The 16,233-nt window shown below is 34.5% G+C and overlaps 1 protein-coding gene across 1 annotated transcript in view; it reads left to right on the forward strand.

The window, feature by feature from the left end:
* The window catches only part of F13A1 (coagulation factor XIII A chain), a 192,435-nt gene that overhangs the window by 114,051 nt on the left and 62,151 nt on the right, over positions 1-16,233 (forward strand). Inside the window, exons 7-8 of the mRNA XM_003760207.4 lie at positions 8,911-9,085; positions 13,229-13,367. Of these exons, the coding sequence (XP_003760255.1) occupies positions 8,911-9,085; positions 13,229-13,367 (314 nt within the window). The remainder of the gene's footprint in view (positions 1-8,910; positions 9,086-13,228; positions 13,368-16,233) is intronic.

Genomic DNA, 16,233 nt, shown 5'->3' on the forward strand with positions numbered 1-16,233 from the left:
ATTCTAAGAGATAAAAGTAAATAGGGATAAAAGCAAGTGGTGGGAAAGCCTATTATACAAAGGTTTAGGAAAGGAGAAATGGACTGTCATTTGTGAGGAAAGCAGGAAAAATCATGTTGACTAGTCTAGATGCATGAAGAGATATAACATTATAAGACTAGAAAAGTATGTTAGAGACAGGCTGTGAAAGATCTTCAATGTCAATCAGAGGAATTTGTACTTAACATAGAAGTAATAGGGAGCCATTGGGTAGTTGAACACTGGGTAGTTAGAGTCAGGAAAACCTAGACTCAGGCACTTACTAACTGTGTGATCCTGGACATGTTACATAAGCCTATTTGCCTCAGTTTCTCCTGTAAAATGATCTGAAAAAGGAAACAGCAAACCCCTCCAATGTCTGCAAAGAATAACCCAAATGGGGTCACAGAGAGTCAGACATGACTGAAAAATAACTGAACAACAAGAAGAATTTTTCAGTAGAAGGGTTGCATGGTCAAATTCATACTTTCAGGAAAATCAGTTTGGCAGTTATGTGAAGGACTGATTAGAGATAGAAGAAACTAGATTTAGTGAAACCATAGGAAGTTTTTGAAAGACCAAGAGGTGATGAATACATGAACTAGGTTGTTAGCCAAATGAGTAGAGAGAAGAACACAGTTGTGGAAAATGTTGGGAAATAGATTTAGCAAATAATTGCATATCTGGAGTAAGGAATAGAAAATAACTCAAAAGTTGTGAACCTGAGTGGTTTGGAAGGCTAGTGATATCATTCCAGAAAATAACTTCTAAAAACATCCTTATAAAGAATATAATAATTTAAAAAATATAACTAAAAGTAATCTTATGAGAGATTTAATACTCAAATGAAAAATACTTTTAAATGTTTACAATTTACATAGGATAAGTGAATGTATTAAGAACTGGAATATGATAAGTCCTAAGATGATGTATTAGACTAGTGCTTTATGTGTCCAACTTTCAAATGGTTGTGTTTTGTGTACATCTGTACACTATCTGCCCTGTCTGAAAAAAAAAATAATGATAATTTTAACTTCTATTTTTGTTGAAAGTATACTTCTTTTCATATTGTATTATGTCATTCATTCATATGGTCAACAAATATCCAGTGTCTTCTTTGTGTAGCACTGTGTTAGAAGAGATTTAAAGATCAATGAAATGTGAGCCTTGCTTTATAGAAATTTCTAATTTAATAAGTCTCTAGGTCTATATTGAATTGCAACTGAAATTCATCTAAATTTTGGTATTTTAGTAAAATTAGTAAATTAGTATTATTAGTAAAATATTAGTAAAATGATAGTAATTTAAAACATCAAGTGAAATAATATACGTAAAGTACTTTGATTTCTGTGTTAGCTATCATCATTATTATTAACTGAAACATTTGGTCTGGTGATGAAACAATATATGGCACGGAACTACATTGTAAGAACCTAGATACATTGGTCCTAATGTGAATCCTGGAAAGATAGTCCCAGAGAAATGAAAGGACTAGGTCTTCCTGACTCTCAGGTCAACCTTGAATCCATTAGTCTCTCACTGCCTCTGTCTTGTAGAGTTCCTAGTCTGCCTCAGTAAAGAGGGTTTCTATCCCCAGGAGTTCCCTATGCTAGAGAAACAGTAGGCATGAAAAACAACAACAAATACTAAATTTACACAACCCTGGATAATCAATGAGTAAAAAAAGCTTCAAAAATGAAAAGGCAAAGAGAGATTATATTGGCCAGATAAGACTCCACTTGAGAGATAGAAGAAAATATGACATAAAGTGCTTTGGAAACCTTAAAGCATTATATAAGTGCTAGATTATTGTTATTGTTAGAGGCTGACTCCATTGCATGATTTCCTTAGACATCAGTTCTACTTTGGGGTAGATTTAAAAGTCCACTCTACAAATGTATCCGGAATCTCATTTGGAACATGAGATCTCAAGATCAAGGGTGGTCTTGCCATAATGCATTGAATCCTTCATAGCAAGTCATTCAGAGAATTAACAATTTGCAGGGAGAAGGAATAGCATGTCCTTGAAGTGTTCCTCCCCAAACAGATCTCCCTGGTTAAGAAGGTGGATATCACCCTAACCCTTTGGGTTTGTCAGGAAAGACATATCACTTTCAACCTCAGGGCTCTCTGGACGTCAATTTTCTAATTAGAAAACAGTAGCTAATCCAGCCAAATACTTTTAAATGAGAGTTGTGATTTATCTAGCAACAGGGGAACAGTCCAGCATTAATATAATTAAAAGGTCTGTAGTAGAAAGAGATTTTTTTTTCATACTCTTCCTTATGGCCTCAACTGATTGGGTTCAACTTGCTGCTATAAAAAGTTATGCTAATTAATGACTATGTTTAAAAATTAGTCATTAACAAAGCCTTTGTCATTTTACCTGGTATGGATTCTCATAGTTCTGAATGGCAAAAGAAGTGATCATTTGAGTACCAGAAAACATTGTCTATGTACTCTATATGACAAGGATAAATAATATGCTCTATCAGTTTGACCTTCTTAACAATAGCTGCATATTGCTACATAATCAATTCAGCTTCAAGGATGACAATGAAAATGATGATTATGAAGATAGTGAGAAGGATTTGAGCATTCTACAATGCAATCATTTCATAGTTGTTTCCAAAAAGGTGAATTTGCAATTAATTACTCACTTAATTCAGCCTTGTTAGATGGGTCAAATTGAATTGTTTCACCAAAATGCTCAATTGTCTAGCCATGTTCAAATTATTAGTATAGTGGTCTAGTTTCTCCTTTGTTTTATAATGAATAAACATAGTTTCAAATAGAAGAGTCCTGGTGAGTCTAAATGGGGAACTGTAATGGCCATGTGGAGAAAGCTCATTAAAACTGGTACCTTAGGGGAGTGCACCACTGTTATAAGTACATCCTACCTTTCAATAGCCAGTTTGCCCAAAATCTAAGAGCTTCTGAAACATGACTTAATAAGATTATACTCTCATGCCTTAGGTGTTTTCCACCTGGTATTTTTCATATCCTCTCATTTCTGTGCTCTTAGGGCAACATCCTCCTAAGCTTGTTAAGAATGGATGCTTATATTCAGAATTGACATTCCATGTAACTTCAAGAGGATTGCCCACTTTAGGAAAGATGAAAGCAATGAAGACTAGAGAAAGGATAAATAAGCTTCAAAAGTATTACCTGTTGCTAACTGCCAATGAAAGAAACTCAAAAACCATGCTCTTAAAGCTGGGAAAAAGAGAACAATTCTTCATGTGTGACATATGTAATTTGTTTGTATGAAGATCTTAGAAATATCAAATAAAGCTGCTCTTTGATCAGATGCCATGGCTTCATTTGGAAAGGACACTAATTTCTAGAGCCTATGAGACTAACAGTTATTTCACTTTTGTCTTCATGCCTTGTGGCACATAGTAGGAGCTGAATAAATATCTGTTTGACTGATTTCTAGCCCTTTTCTTATTATTATCTTAAATACACTCTCTATTAAAGGGGCTCTTAATCTGGGATCCACAGCTACCTTGAAGGCTTGTGGAGAGATTCCTAGAAGTCCATAAACTTGAATTAGGAAAAAAAAAACTTCTTATTTCAATATATTTTATTGACTGTTCTATTCCAACCAAATCAACCTATTCATTATCCTCAAATGCCCTGTATACTATTCTGAACCTTTTTATACATTGTTCACTTAACTTAATAGAATTCTTCACCACCACCACCAAAAGAAATCCATGTATACACTCATTTCTTGTTTCTTTGACCCAGTCTAAATCCATCCTATCCTTAAAGGTCCAACTCAAATTCTACTTTCTCCATGAAGCTTTCCTTGATTAGCCAGAATCTCTGAGGCCACTGACCTCCAGTGAACCTTATGGTCTATCTTCCTCATTTAGCTATTCTCATTTATCACCTTACCTCTTCACTGGATTGCAGGATCTTTGAAAGTAACAGCCTTATTTTATAATTATTCATGTCACTCAAATGGTTTTAAGTATAGTCAGCACTCAATAAATATTTCATTAGTCTAATTTATAATTATCAAAATAGGATTGCAACTGAAAATTACATTAATGAAATTGAGTAGGAATAAGCTAGAATTTTAACCAGAACACTATGGTATATTTTTAAGGTTCCCTCTAGCTCTAAAAATTTATGATTCAGAATGACAAATATAAGTGATATTTGATTGAAATACCATTTGATGATCACTTAATGAATTTACAAAAATATTTAGGTTTAAAGAATTTGCCACTATGTAAAGTTAATACTCAATATCACCAATTCTCGCTTAAATTGTATACAGAATTTTTGCTGCTTAGAAAAATGCTTTTACATTATATAGAGAAGTGACTCAAATTTATAAGAATTCAAGCCATTTTCCAATTGATAAATGGTCAAAGAATATGAATAGACAATTTTCAGATGAAGAAATTGAAACTATTTCTAGTCATATAAAAAGGTGCTCCAAATCACTATTGATCAGAGAAAGCAAATTAAACAATTCTGAGATACGACTACACACCTGTCAGATTGGCTAAAATGACAGGAAAAAATAATGATGAATGTTGGAGGGGATGCGGGAAAACTGGGACACTGATGTATTATTGGTGGAACTCTGAACAGATCCAACCATTCTGGAGAACAATTTGGAACTATGCTCAAAAAGTTATAAAACTGTGCATACCCTTTGATCCAGCAGTGGGGTTTCTATTGGGCTTATATTCCAAAGATATCTTAGAGAAGGGAAAGGGACCTGTATGTGTAAGAATGTTTGTGGCAGCCCTCTTTGTAGTGGCCAGAAACTGGAAACTGAGTGGATGCCCATCAGTTGGAGGATGGCTGAATAAATTGTGGCATATGAATGTTATGGAATATTATTTTTCTCTAATATGGCAGAAACTAGGCATTGATCCACACTTAACACCGTGCACCAAGATAAGGTCAAAATGGGTTCATGACCTAGGCATAAAGAATGAGATTATAAATAAATTGGAGGAACACAGGATAGTTTACTTCTCAAACCTGTGGAAGGGGAAGGAATTTATGACCAAAGAAGAACTAGAGATTATTACTGATCACAAAATAGAAAATTTAGTCTATACCAAACTGAAAAGTTTTTGTACAAACAAAACTAATGCAGACAAGATTAGAAGGGAAGCAATAAACTGGGAAAATATTTTTACAGTCAAAGGTTCTGATAAAGGCCTCATTTCCAAAGTATATAGAGAATTAACTCTAATTTATAAAAAATCAATCCATTCTCCAATTGAAAAATGGTCAAAGGATATGAACAGACAATTCTCAGATGAAGAAGTTGAAACTATTTCTAGTCATATGAAAAGATGCTCCAAGTCATTATTAATCAGAGAAATGCAAATTAAGACAACTCTAAGATACCACTACATACCTGTCAGATTGGCTAAGATGACAGGAAAAAATAATGATGACTGTTAGAGGGGATGAGGGAAAACTGGGACATTGATGCATTGTTGATAGAGTTGTGAATAAATCCAACCATTCTGGAGAGCAGTTTGAACTATGCTCAAAAAGTTATCAAACTGTGTGCATACCCTTTGATCCAGCAGTGTTACTACTGGGCTTATATCCCAAAGAGATTATAAAGAAGGGAAAGGGACCTGTATGTGCACGAATGTTTGTGGCAGCCCTTTTTGTAGAAAAGTTATCAAACTGTGTGCATACCCTTTGATCCAGCAGTGTTACTACTGGGCTATTGTGGTATATGAATATTATGGAATATTACTGTTCTGTAAGAAATGACCAACAGGATGATTTCAGAAAGGCCTGGAGAGACTTACACGAACTGATGCTGAGTGAAACGAGCAGGACCAGGGGATCATTATATACTTCAACAACAATACTATATGATGACCAGCTGGCCATCCTCAGCAATGAGATCAACCAAATCCTTTCCAATGGAGCAGTAATGAACTGAACCAGCTACTAAAAACCATTACATTGAATTCCCAATCCCTATATTTTTGCCCACCTGCATTTTTAATTTCCTTCACAGGCTAATTGTACAATATTTCAGGGTCTGATTCTTTTTGTACAGCAAAATAACGGTTTGGTCATGTATACTTATTGTGTATCTAATTTATATTTTAATATATTTAACATCTACTGGTCATCCTGCCATCTGGCGGAGGGGGTGGGAGTAAGAGGTGAAAAATTGGAACAAGAGGTTTGGCAATTGTTTAATGCTGTAAAGTTACCCATACATATAACCTGTAAATAAAAGGCTATTAAATAAAAAAATGCAATTATTTAAAACAGTTTTATTTGGTCATTCTGTGTAAGAAGATTTGAATAAAAGGGGAAAAATAAAAGACAAAAGTCAAGAAAAAAAGGAATATTATTTTTCTGTAAGAAGTGACCAGCAGGATGATTTCAGAGAATCCTGGAGAGACTTACATGAACTAATGCTGAGTGAAAGGAGCAGAACCAGGAGCTCATTATACATAGCAATAACAAGATTATACAATGATCAATTCCGATGGATGTGGCTCTTTCCAACAATGAGATGATTCAGGCCAGTTCCAATGATCTTGCTCTTTTGAGCCATCTACACCCAGAGAGAGAACTGTGGGAACTGAGTGTGGTTCACAACATAGCATTTTCACTCTTTTCATTGTTGTTTGCTTGCATTTTCTTCTGTTTCTTCTTCTTCTTCTTCTTTTTTACTGCTTTGATTGGATTTTTCTTGTGTAGCACAATAATTGTATAAAATGTATGCATATATTGGATTTAACCTATATTTCTATCATGTTTAGATTGGACTTTTTGCCATCTAGGGGAGGGTGTGGGGGAAGGCAAGGAAATTTGGAACACAAGATTTTGCAAGGGCTAATGTTAAAGAATTGTCCATGCATATATTTTGAAAAACATCTTTAATAAGAAAAAGAAAATGCATTTACATATATGACCTCATTTGTAACAGAGAGAGGACAAAAGCTGTTTAACCAACTAAAAAGTATTCTCTCTTGGAAAAAAAAATATACAGAAAAGCATTTCATTGCCAATTCCAGCTATCTTTAGTGGGAATCCATTTGGCCCATAGACTTTTACTTTACCAATACTCTCAAACCAGGGTTTGTCCCAAAGATATTGTTTGTTTTGGACAAAATGTTAAAAAAAAATTTTCATGAAGTTCCTTTTCCAAAATGTTTCTGGTTGACAAATATACATACATACATACACACACACACACACACACACACACACACACATATATATATATATATATATATATATAGAGAGAGAGAGAGAGAGAGAGAGAGAGAGAAAGAAAGAGAGAGAGAGAGAGAAAGAGACACACACACACACACACACACACACACACACAGAAACAGAGTCATTGAGACAGTTCCAAAAACCTCTTTTTTAGTCATTGAACTCTCTAATCTCCATTTGTCTAGATTTTATTTTTTGGCAAAAGGCTGTGTTTTAGATTTATTTGTTTCCATGTCAGTCATGAGTTTATTGTAAACCATAGTGATTCTTGTTATCTTGAGAATTATATATCAAATCACCCGAAAAAAATAAGAATACTTTTTTTACACATATTTTACCAAAAAATGATTTTTGGTATATATAAATGCCAATATTTATAAATGTTGTAATATTTAAATACTTATATGAATATAAATAAGAATATATTTACATATAAAGTTTTTATATATGTGATTATATATCCATGTATACACACATATGTCTGGCAAATCCATTGGGATGGCTTGCCATTTCCTTTTTGTGCTCATTTTACAGATGAAGAGACTGAGGCAAACAGGATAAAACGACTTGTCCAGGGTCACACAGCTAGCAAATGTTGGAGGCCAGATTTGAACTCAGACAGATGAGTCTTTCTGACTCCACACCTGATACTATCCATCAGGCTACTTTGTTCGGTTATTTGCTCACAGTTATTTAGGGACAACTAAGTAGCCCAGTGGATATAGTTCTGGGTCTAGATTCAGAAAGACCTGAATCTTCTACAAAATGAAAAAATAACTGTCTCTTCCTACAAGGAGACTACAGACTAATAGGAAGATATAGTACATATACAATAATGTATGAGACAAGTGGAAAATGTAGTGATCTGAAGATAGGTACATTTTAAATAGTCTAAGAAAGGTTGCGGCACCTGAGATTAAAATGGAATGACAACCCCAAAATATAGTAAAAGTGGGGAGGCCATAGCTATGAAAGAAATATATTTATTAGTTCTCTGCTTTGCAATGGCAAAAAATAGGAAGCAACTTATATGCCCAGCCTTTGGAGAACAGCTAAATAGATGATGCTATGTGAATGTAATATTATGGTGCCATGAAAAACAATGACATAGAGGGAAATCATGGGAATGGTATGAAAATAATGATCATTAATATATTCATAGAGTGTTTTAAACTGATGTACATAGATAGTAAATGACTTGTCAGATGTCATACAGCTAGTAATTGTCTGCAGTTGCATTTGAACTCAGGTCTTTTTGATTCTAGATCTAGAATTCTATCTACTCTGCCAAATGGCTACCTCTATTTTATTATGTGTATAATTTATTAAATGTAAGCACACTAAAGAGAGAGACTATATAAATGATGCTTATAAAAAAGAAAAAATATCATGTGGATAAGAACCACCAAGCTTTGAATTGGGTGATAAATATGAATAGCTTGAACTTCAAAGGAGGAAAAAGCTGGTGGAGGAAAGGAGTTGGCCATCAGCCTCCAGAAGTTTAGGATCACTGGCATATTGGATGAATATAAGAAGATAGGAGTTTATTGAAGTTCACTTGGCACCTCTGTACTTAAAGGGAATTTTACTCCCTAATAAAATTTTAATTTCAACATATTTTCTTCCTTCTTCCCCCTTCCATTTTTCATGTAGATCAATGCCAAAGATGATCAAGGTGTTATTGTTGGATCCTGGGACAATATATATGCCTATGGGGTGGCTCCTTCTGCCTGGACCGGGAGTGTTGATATTCTGTTGGAATATCAAAGTTCTGGGAATCCAGTACAGTATGGTCAATGCTGGGTTTTTGCTGGTGTCCTCAACACTTGTAAGTATCCAAGTGAAACTTTCTAGAAAAATTGAAATTATTTAAAGTATAAAGGAGAATTTCAAATAAGTCCCATGCATAGAATATAGAGGGTTAGACTTAAAAGTCAAGAAGACTTGCCTTCAAGTCTTGCTCTTACACACACTAGTTATGTAACCATGAGCAAGTTATTTCAATTCCCTAAGGCATGTCTCTAAGACTATAAGTTACAGATGAGTTGCTGGTCTACGTAAGTGGAGAGTTTCCATACAAGAGAATTCTTATTATCAATGAAATAATTTGTTTATTTATTTTTTTAAATCATGTTCAATCCTTTGTGACCTTTCTGGGGATTTTCTTGACAAAGATACCGGACTTTACCATTTCCTTCTCCAGTTCATTTTACAGATGAGGAAAAGGAGATAAGCAGAGTTAAGTGAAGTCATTTAGTGCTCAGGGTCACACAACTAATGGATGTCTGAGGCTGAATTTGAATTTTTGGCATTCTAATGCTGTGCAACCTAGCTACCCAAAAAAATAATAGATCCAAGATTAAAAAAAAATTTAAGGGGATTTCCATCAGCATTTCATCTGAAATCTATTGTGTTGTTTCTGCAGTATTCATATGGTGAATATTTGAAAGTATAGTCAATACAGAATGAAAATGCCAGCTATATTCCTAGGTTTCTTTGGCTTTATGATTTATGACAAAAACGACATTGACCTGTTTAAAGCCAACTCTCTATACATCTGAAGAACTTTTAGGCTAAGTAAACTAAATGGGAATGTATAAAAAGTTATACCCTTTTAATCTCTGAAACTATAATTTTTTTAAAGAGGTTTAAAAAACAAATAATCAACCACCACAAAATGAAGTATGTCTCCTAGTTACCTCGAATTACCTTCCTAGGGGAAACTTGAGGCAGGTGTTGATGATTTATACAATTAGTTCTTTTCCATTGCTATGGGAGAGGCAGTGGCAGGTAGTGATGACTTTATTCTAGACACAGGGAGAAACAAGTTAAATGAATTACCTAAGGTCCCTGAGCAATTAGGTAGTATAACCTCAAGTGTAATCCATGTCTCCCTACTTCCCTTCCACTGTCTTAACTGCTATATCATATTTTCTCCAAGGGAAAACAGATGGAGGTAGAAAAGAATTCTCTGTAGTTCCCTACACCATTTTAAAAACGTTTGCATAATTTTGGCACAGCTATAACTTTTACTTTTTTGTTAAGTCCCAAAGAAATATGTTGTGGAAAATAAATTTCTTTCACCGCATATTAGTTGAGAGGTTGATAAGGCTGCTATAAAGATCAATGAGTTGCAAATGAATTTTCATTTCTTTACTATTTGCATAGCCTTGGAGAAATCAGCAATCTAAGGCTGGGGACCATTTCTGAAAGATCACTATTTAAAAAAAATATTTAAAAGAAACTGATTTAACTTTATTTACTGATTGATTTTTGTTTTACAAATGAGAAAAGCCAAATTTTCAAGGGATGAAGAGTCAAATGGATTTTCTTTGTTCAACTAGTGGCTTTTTTATACTCACTGGAGGGGCAACATATGATAATAACATGACCTACTTGCAATCAAAAGTTATGACTGTCAAAGAATTGGTCAATAAATTTATAGGAGGGGGGAGTCTCTTTTATATGGACTTTTTAATCTGATGACCTCAAAATCCTGTTCTGAGGTAAACTGACTAGGTTCAAATATCCAGTGAGCTTTAGATAAATTATATAGATCCAGAATTTTCTAGAGGGAGATAAAGGGAAATGTCATTAATTATCTGGTGAATTTACCCTCTCTGCCTCTCTTTACTCCATATGGATTGTCACTCATCTCTGGAAATTAGGCTTCATAAAAGTAAGCCTGACCAGACTCAAGACTTTTACCTTCAAATACAGTACAATGCAGAGTCCTCTTAAGAGGAGAGTAGACAGGGATCTATAGGAAATAATTTCAGCAAGGCCAAGAATATAATTCTATCTTTAATCCCTCATTATTTTTCCATCTACCCTTATGAGAGGTGCTGCCTTAAGTTCCACCATTACAGCATAATGTTTGATTTTTGGCTTTGATTCTGCAAGTGCAAACTATTATAACACATTCATCTTTAGCAGTAATTTAAACATTACTGTGAATGGGATGATCAGATCTTTTCCATGAATGTGTTTTAATAGGAGGTATCCAATAGGAGAAATACAGAGGACTCACATATTTGGTATGCAGGTAAAGTACCCTGTGATGGCAATACCACAAAGAAGGAATAAGAAAGGGAGGCTGGAACCCCAAATTCAACCTTCCTAAATTAATAACACATTATGAGTAAATAACAATTATGAGTAAGATTGATTTTAAACATAGCATGAGTCAGAAGAAGGTTCAAGGAATAGAATAGAGGATTCTAAAATTTTCACTAATTTAAGCCATTGTAAATCACCACAGAGGTGTAGATGTGAATAAGATGGAAAAGGTAACCTCTCTCACTCTTTGGGGGTTATAGATTAAGTCATTTAAGGAGGCTGACAGCTGACAGTGTCCTCCATTGCAGACTTCCAAGGTTATCCTATTGAATGGGAATGGATAGTCATTGGTTAAATATGCTAACCTATCTCAAAAGGAAGAACCAAGCTCAGTCATTAATCTTAAAATTGTCAGCTAAATTATTTTCAATGAGCCCTGATAGCTCAAGTCCTGGTAGCCAGAGAGGGCATTTGAATTAAGTTTAATCAATAGGTACATATGGCAAAAGATGCATCTAAGTAATTTATAATCAAACAATTAAAATGAATCTTCGCTGTCACCCTCTACATAGAGGCCCCAGAGTGAATTCCAGTCAAAGATGAAAAAAACAACAGGATATCTACTCTATAAAACTCTAATTTACAAATTTAGTTTTACCTGATTCTCAAAGAAATGTACCATTAGCATATTATGAAAACCTGTTTAATATGGTTATTAGTAATTAAAATAATGTAAAATGAGAAATATTTTTATATTTCTATTACTGATACTTTCTTATAATGGTCAGAATTCTATTATTAAGACTATTCTGTTTGAACTTCTCACATAGTACTGCATTAATTTTCTTCACAATGAAGGAGGTGGTCTAGACAACACCTTCTCAAATCCCTTCTAGCTCCAAATCTCTATCATCCTCTGTGTTTTTGTTGTATTATTCCCATATTCCATGACTTCCAGTGGCTCCCTATTGTATGCTATTGTCAATTCAGTTCATTAAACATTTATATAGCACCTACTGTGTGTTGGGTACCATGCTAAGAGCTGGAGATACAAAAAAGAAAAAAGCTAAATGGCAATTCCTGCCCTCAAGTAGCTTACTCTAATTCTGGGGCAGCTAAGTGACATGAAATCAAAAAGACCTAGAATCAAAAAAAAAAAATCCAAACTCAGAGTCTTAGTATCTGGGTGATCCTGGGCAAATGATTTCATTTCTGTCTGTCTCAGTTTCAACTATGAAATAGGAATTCTTATAGCATCTACATCCCAGGATTTTTGAGAGGATCAAATGAGATATTATCTGAGTAGCACTCAGCATAGAGTCTGGTATATAATAGGTGCTACAGAAATGTCAGATTGTAGTGGTAGTAATATATACTATCTAATATCACCTTAGTATGCCAGGCGCTCGACCAACTAGTGTTATCTCACCAATGCAATCTTGTCTTCCCACTGCTCCCCAATTTGGTCCCTCTATTAATGGCTATGATGGAAGAAGGAAAGGCTGTTTTTTTTTTAGTTCTGACTCTTCCATGGGATTATTTTGAAGAATGTTCAATATGATGTCACAAACATCAGGTTTTCTGACTTAGAAAATGAGGAAGTTGTTCAAGAAGACCTGCTACATCCATTCTAACTTTAAAAATGGAAATCCATGAAGTCAGAGGAGTCCAACTTTAGTTCAACTTTCTTTGAATGAGCCCTGTTCATTCTGCTCCTAAAACCAGACTTGCTGCATATCAATGGTCAACTTTTTCCTTCTTTAATCTAACAGTTTTGAAAAAAAAATGTCTCTTTATTATTATTATTTATTATTACTTTTCTCAAGCAGAACTTCCCTCTCTATTAAAATCTGATGGTAATTTCAGAAGTTTAGTCCAAGTTTGTTTATTGCTATTTTTTTTTTCATTCTAGTTTTTCGTTGCCTTGGAATACCTGCGAGAATTGTCACCAATTTTTTCTCAGCCCATGATAATAATGCTAATTTACAAATGGACATCTTCCTAGACGAAGATGGGAAAATAAACCCCAAACTTACAAAGGACTCAGTATGGTGAGTTGTACCTTCAAGGACATTTGCTAATAGATTAGATTGTTCTTATTCACAGCAAGGAAATTCAGCCTAGATTTTCTTTCTTTCCCTTGGTTATTTTTAGAGTGGGTCAGAATCATGAGTAAAAATTAGATCAACCAATCTACAAGAATCTATTTAAGCACCTATTATGTTTCAGGTGCTGTTGATATGTAGACAAAAGTGAAAACAGTCCCATACTCCATTAGAACATGAGCTCCTTGAAAGCAAGAACTGTTCTTTTTGTCTTTCTTTATTTCTCAAGTCTTTAGCACAGTGTCTTCTTCATTACAAATGTTTATCAACAGGAAAGATGACATGTTCATAAATGACTACATATAAAATAAAAAAAACACATAAATGGTAATTAGAGGGACTAGAAGCTTAGGGGAATCAGAAAAGGCTTCATATTTGTAGGAAATAGTATTTGAACTGAGTCCGAAAGAAAATAAGGGATTCTGAGAAACAAACGTGAGGAAAACTGAGTCCAAAAGAAAATAAGGGATTCTGAGAAACAAATGTAAGGAAAACTACTGAATTGGGCTCACTTCCTAATATCAATCATTATTCATTTCCTAACATTAAGAAAAGACCACAATTTGGTATCTGGATTTGCTCCAGTGAATTTATTTCAGATTTAATACTTTTCTGTTGCAAATAATAGCAAAAGGATTGTTATGATGATTTGCTTTTCTATTTATTTTATGTTCTTTGAATCTAAAGATGGGGACTGTTTTCATTGTTGTTCATCATCAATTGATTACCATCACTTAGAAATGTGAGCAAAGTGGGGGTAGAGGACATGGTACCATTTTCTATCACCTCATCTATCTATCTGCTGTTTCTCACTGCCCATAACAAGATGGCTAACGGGAGTCTGCATCATCTGTTCTACATCATGCTCTATGGATTAGTTCATTAAGGTACCAGAGAAATATTGTACCTTGTGACCTCTCAGTCCAATACATTTAAAAGGAGGGGGGGGGAGGAACCAATGATAATTTCCCAGGTGTCCCGACTTAAAGGTTTTTTTACAATATCATTTACAAGGGGAAATTGGGGCATAATTTTAGCTGTTACTAGGCACTGAACAGATATGGGATTCCCAAGCTAGCAACATTTTTACTCTTAAGGTTATATTCTGCAAGCAATAAAGGTAAACCATTCTTGTGAAGACATCTAGATTGAGGTGTTGAGAAGGTAGAAGCTCATTTGAAGGGAGATTAACAGTGAAAAGTGCTCCATTTTCTCTTTGTTACAGACAACTGGAATGGTTGCCAGAGCAGCACTAACTCCCAGGATCAGGAAGCACTCATTTGGCAATGTAAAAAGAAGGGAATCACTGAACTAGCTGCAGAGCATTACTATGAATAAAACATAACCTGGTTCATTTTAAGGGCTAGAGTAAGCTGAGGAGGAGAGAAGCCGAGGGGCTGTGCTGAAAGAAGTGAGCCTGACCTCAGCAAATAGAGTAAGAATTTAAGAAACACTTTAAAGAGAGATTTGTAATACAAAGTCTCTGAATGTGTATGATGGAATCAAAACAGACCAAAGTAGTTGCTATAAGGATCCTGACAAGATTTGATAAAGTGGAAAATTGAAGAATTGTAGGCATTCTATACTCTATATCTCTTCCTCATACAAATATACACAAAACACCTTGCAAAGTCATTGCAATAGCCCTAACTCTTAATTATTTCTCCTTATTCCTCTCCTTCCACCTTTTATTTGATATAACCTCACACAACATCCTCAACAAACACCTGCATTCCACAGGCCTTTCCCCTTCCCAGGTGCCTAGATTAAGTGTTCCAATACAGGTCTAAAACTAGAAGTTACCTTGGAGATTAAATAGCTTAGGGATTGTGAATTTTTTTTGTATGTATGTCATGGATCTCTTTGGTGGTCTGGTGAAAACTGAAAACCCTTTTTCAGAAAAAAATCTTTGTAAATGCATAAAATAAAAGATAAAAGAAACCATTATGTTGAAATAGAGTTAACAGGGAGGAAAGGATAAAGGAAGAGAATTTGGAATTCAAAATTTGAAAGAAAAATGTCATAACTTTTTTTTACATATAGGGACAAAGTAAAAAAAATGGTTAAAAAAGCAATTGAGTGAACAAAACATTTTGAAATAACTTCTTAGAATCTAGGGTAAGAAGCCCATGGTTTCTAGTCTAATCTTTTAAATTTAGATATGAATGCCAGAAAGATTCATCATATTAACTATAGTATATATGTTAAATGGCAGAGACTCTTTCCAGAACTCTTTCCAAGATAAAACACAATGAGAGCCAATGTTCTCTAGCTAAAATGCTAACTACTTCTTCCCCTTCTCCTCATTGTCTCATCTAGTGCTCATTACAAGGCTGTCTCACCTCTCTTCCCAAACATCCAGGGCTTGTTCCATGTCAGTGTCTCCAGGCTATGTCCCAAATTGAAACATTCCTATTTAATAGTCTCCCTTCTTCTCCTCTTCCCCCTCCTTCATGACTTCAACTAATGAAATATTTATGCTAATAGATTAAGCTAGAAACAACATGAATTTCCATAATGGACTTCTGGAAATTATATCTTTGACTTTGTTTTCTAACTCAGCAAGGAGGGTCTAATGTAAATTTTAGGGCAGGTAGAAAGGGAAGGCAAGAGTTATACTAGGTTGGTGATGGAAGAGATTTAGGAAATATCCTTATCAAATTTTTCAAATCACAATATAAAGGTAGCTCCCTAGTCTGTATAGTGTATATCTGTACATCTTTCCAAACAGCATCTTGGGTCCACCTCCATTCATCTCCTCTTCTTATGATTTGCCCATGATCAATATAAGTATACTAGATTGTTGTTGTTT

This window comes from Sarcophilus harrisii, chromosome 1 (genome assembly GCF_902635505.1).
Source record: "Sarcophilus harrisii chromosome 1, mSarHar1.11, whole genome shotgun sequence".
NCBI lineage: Eukaryota > Metazoa > Chordata > Mammalia > Dasyuromorphia > Dasyuridae > Sarcophilus > Sarcophilus harrisii.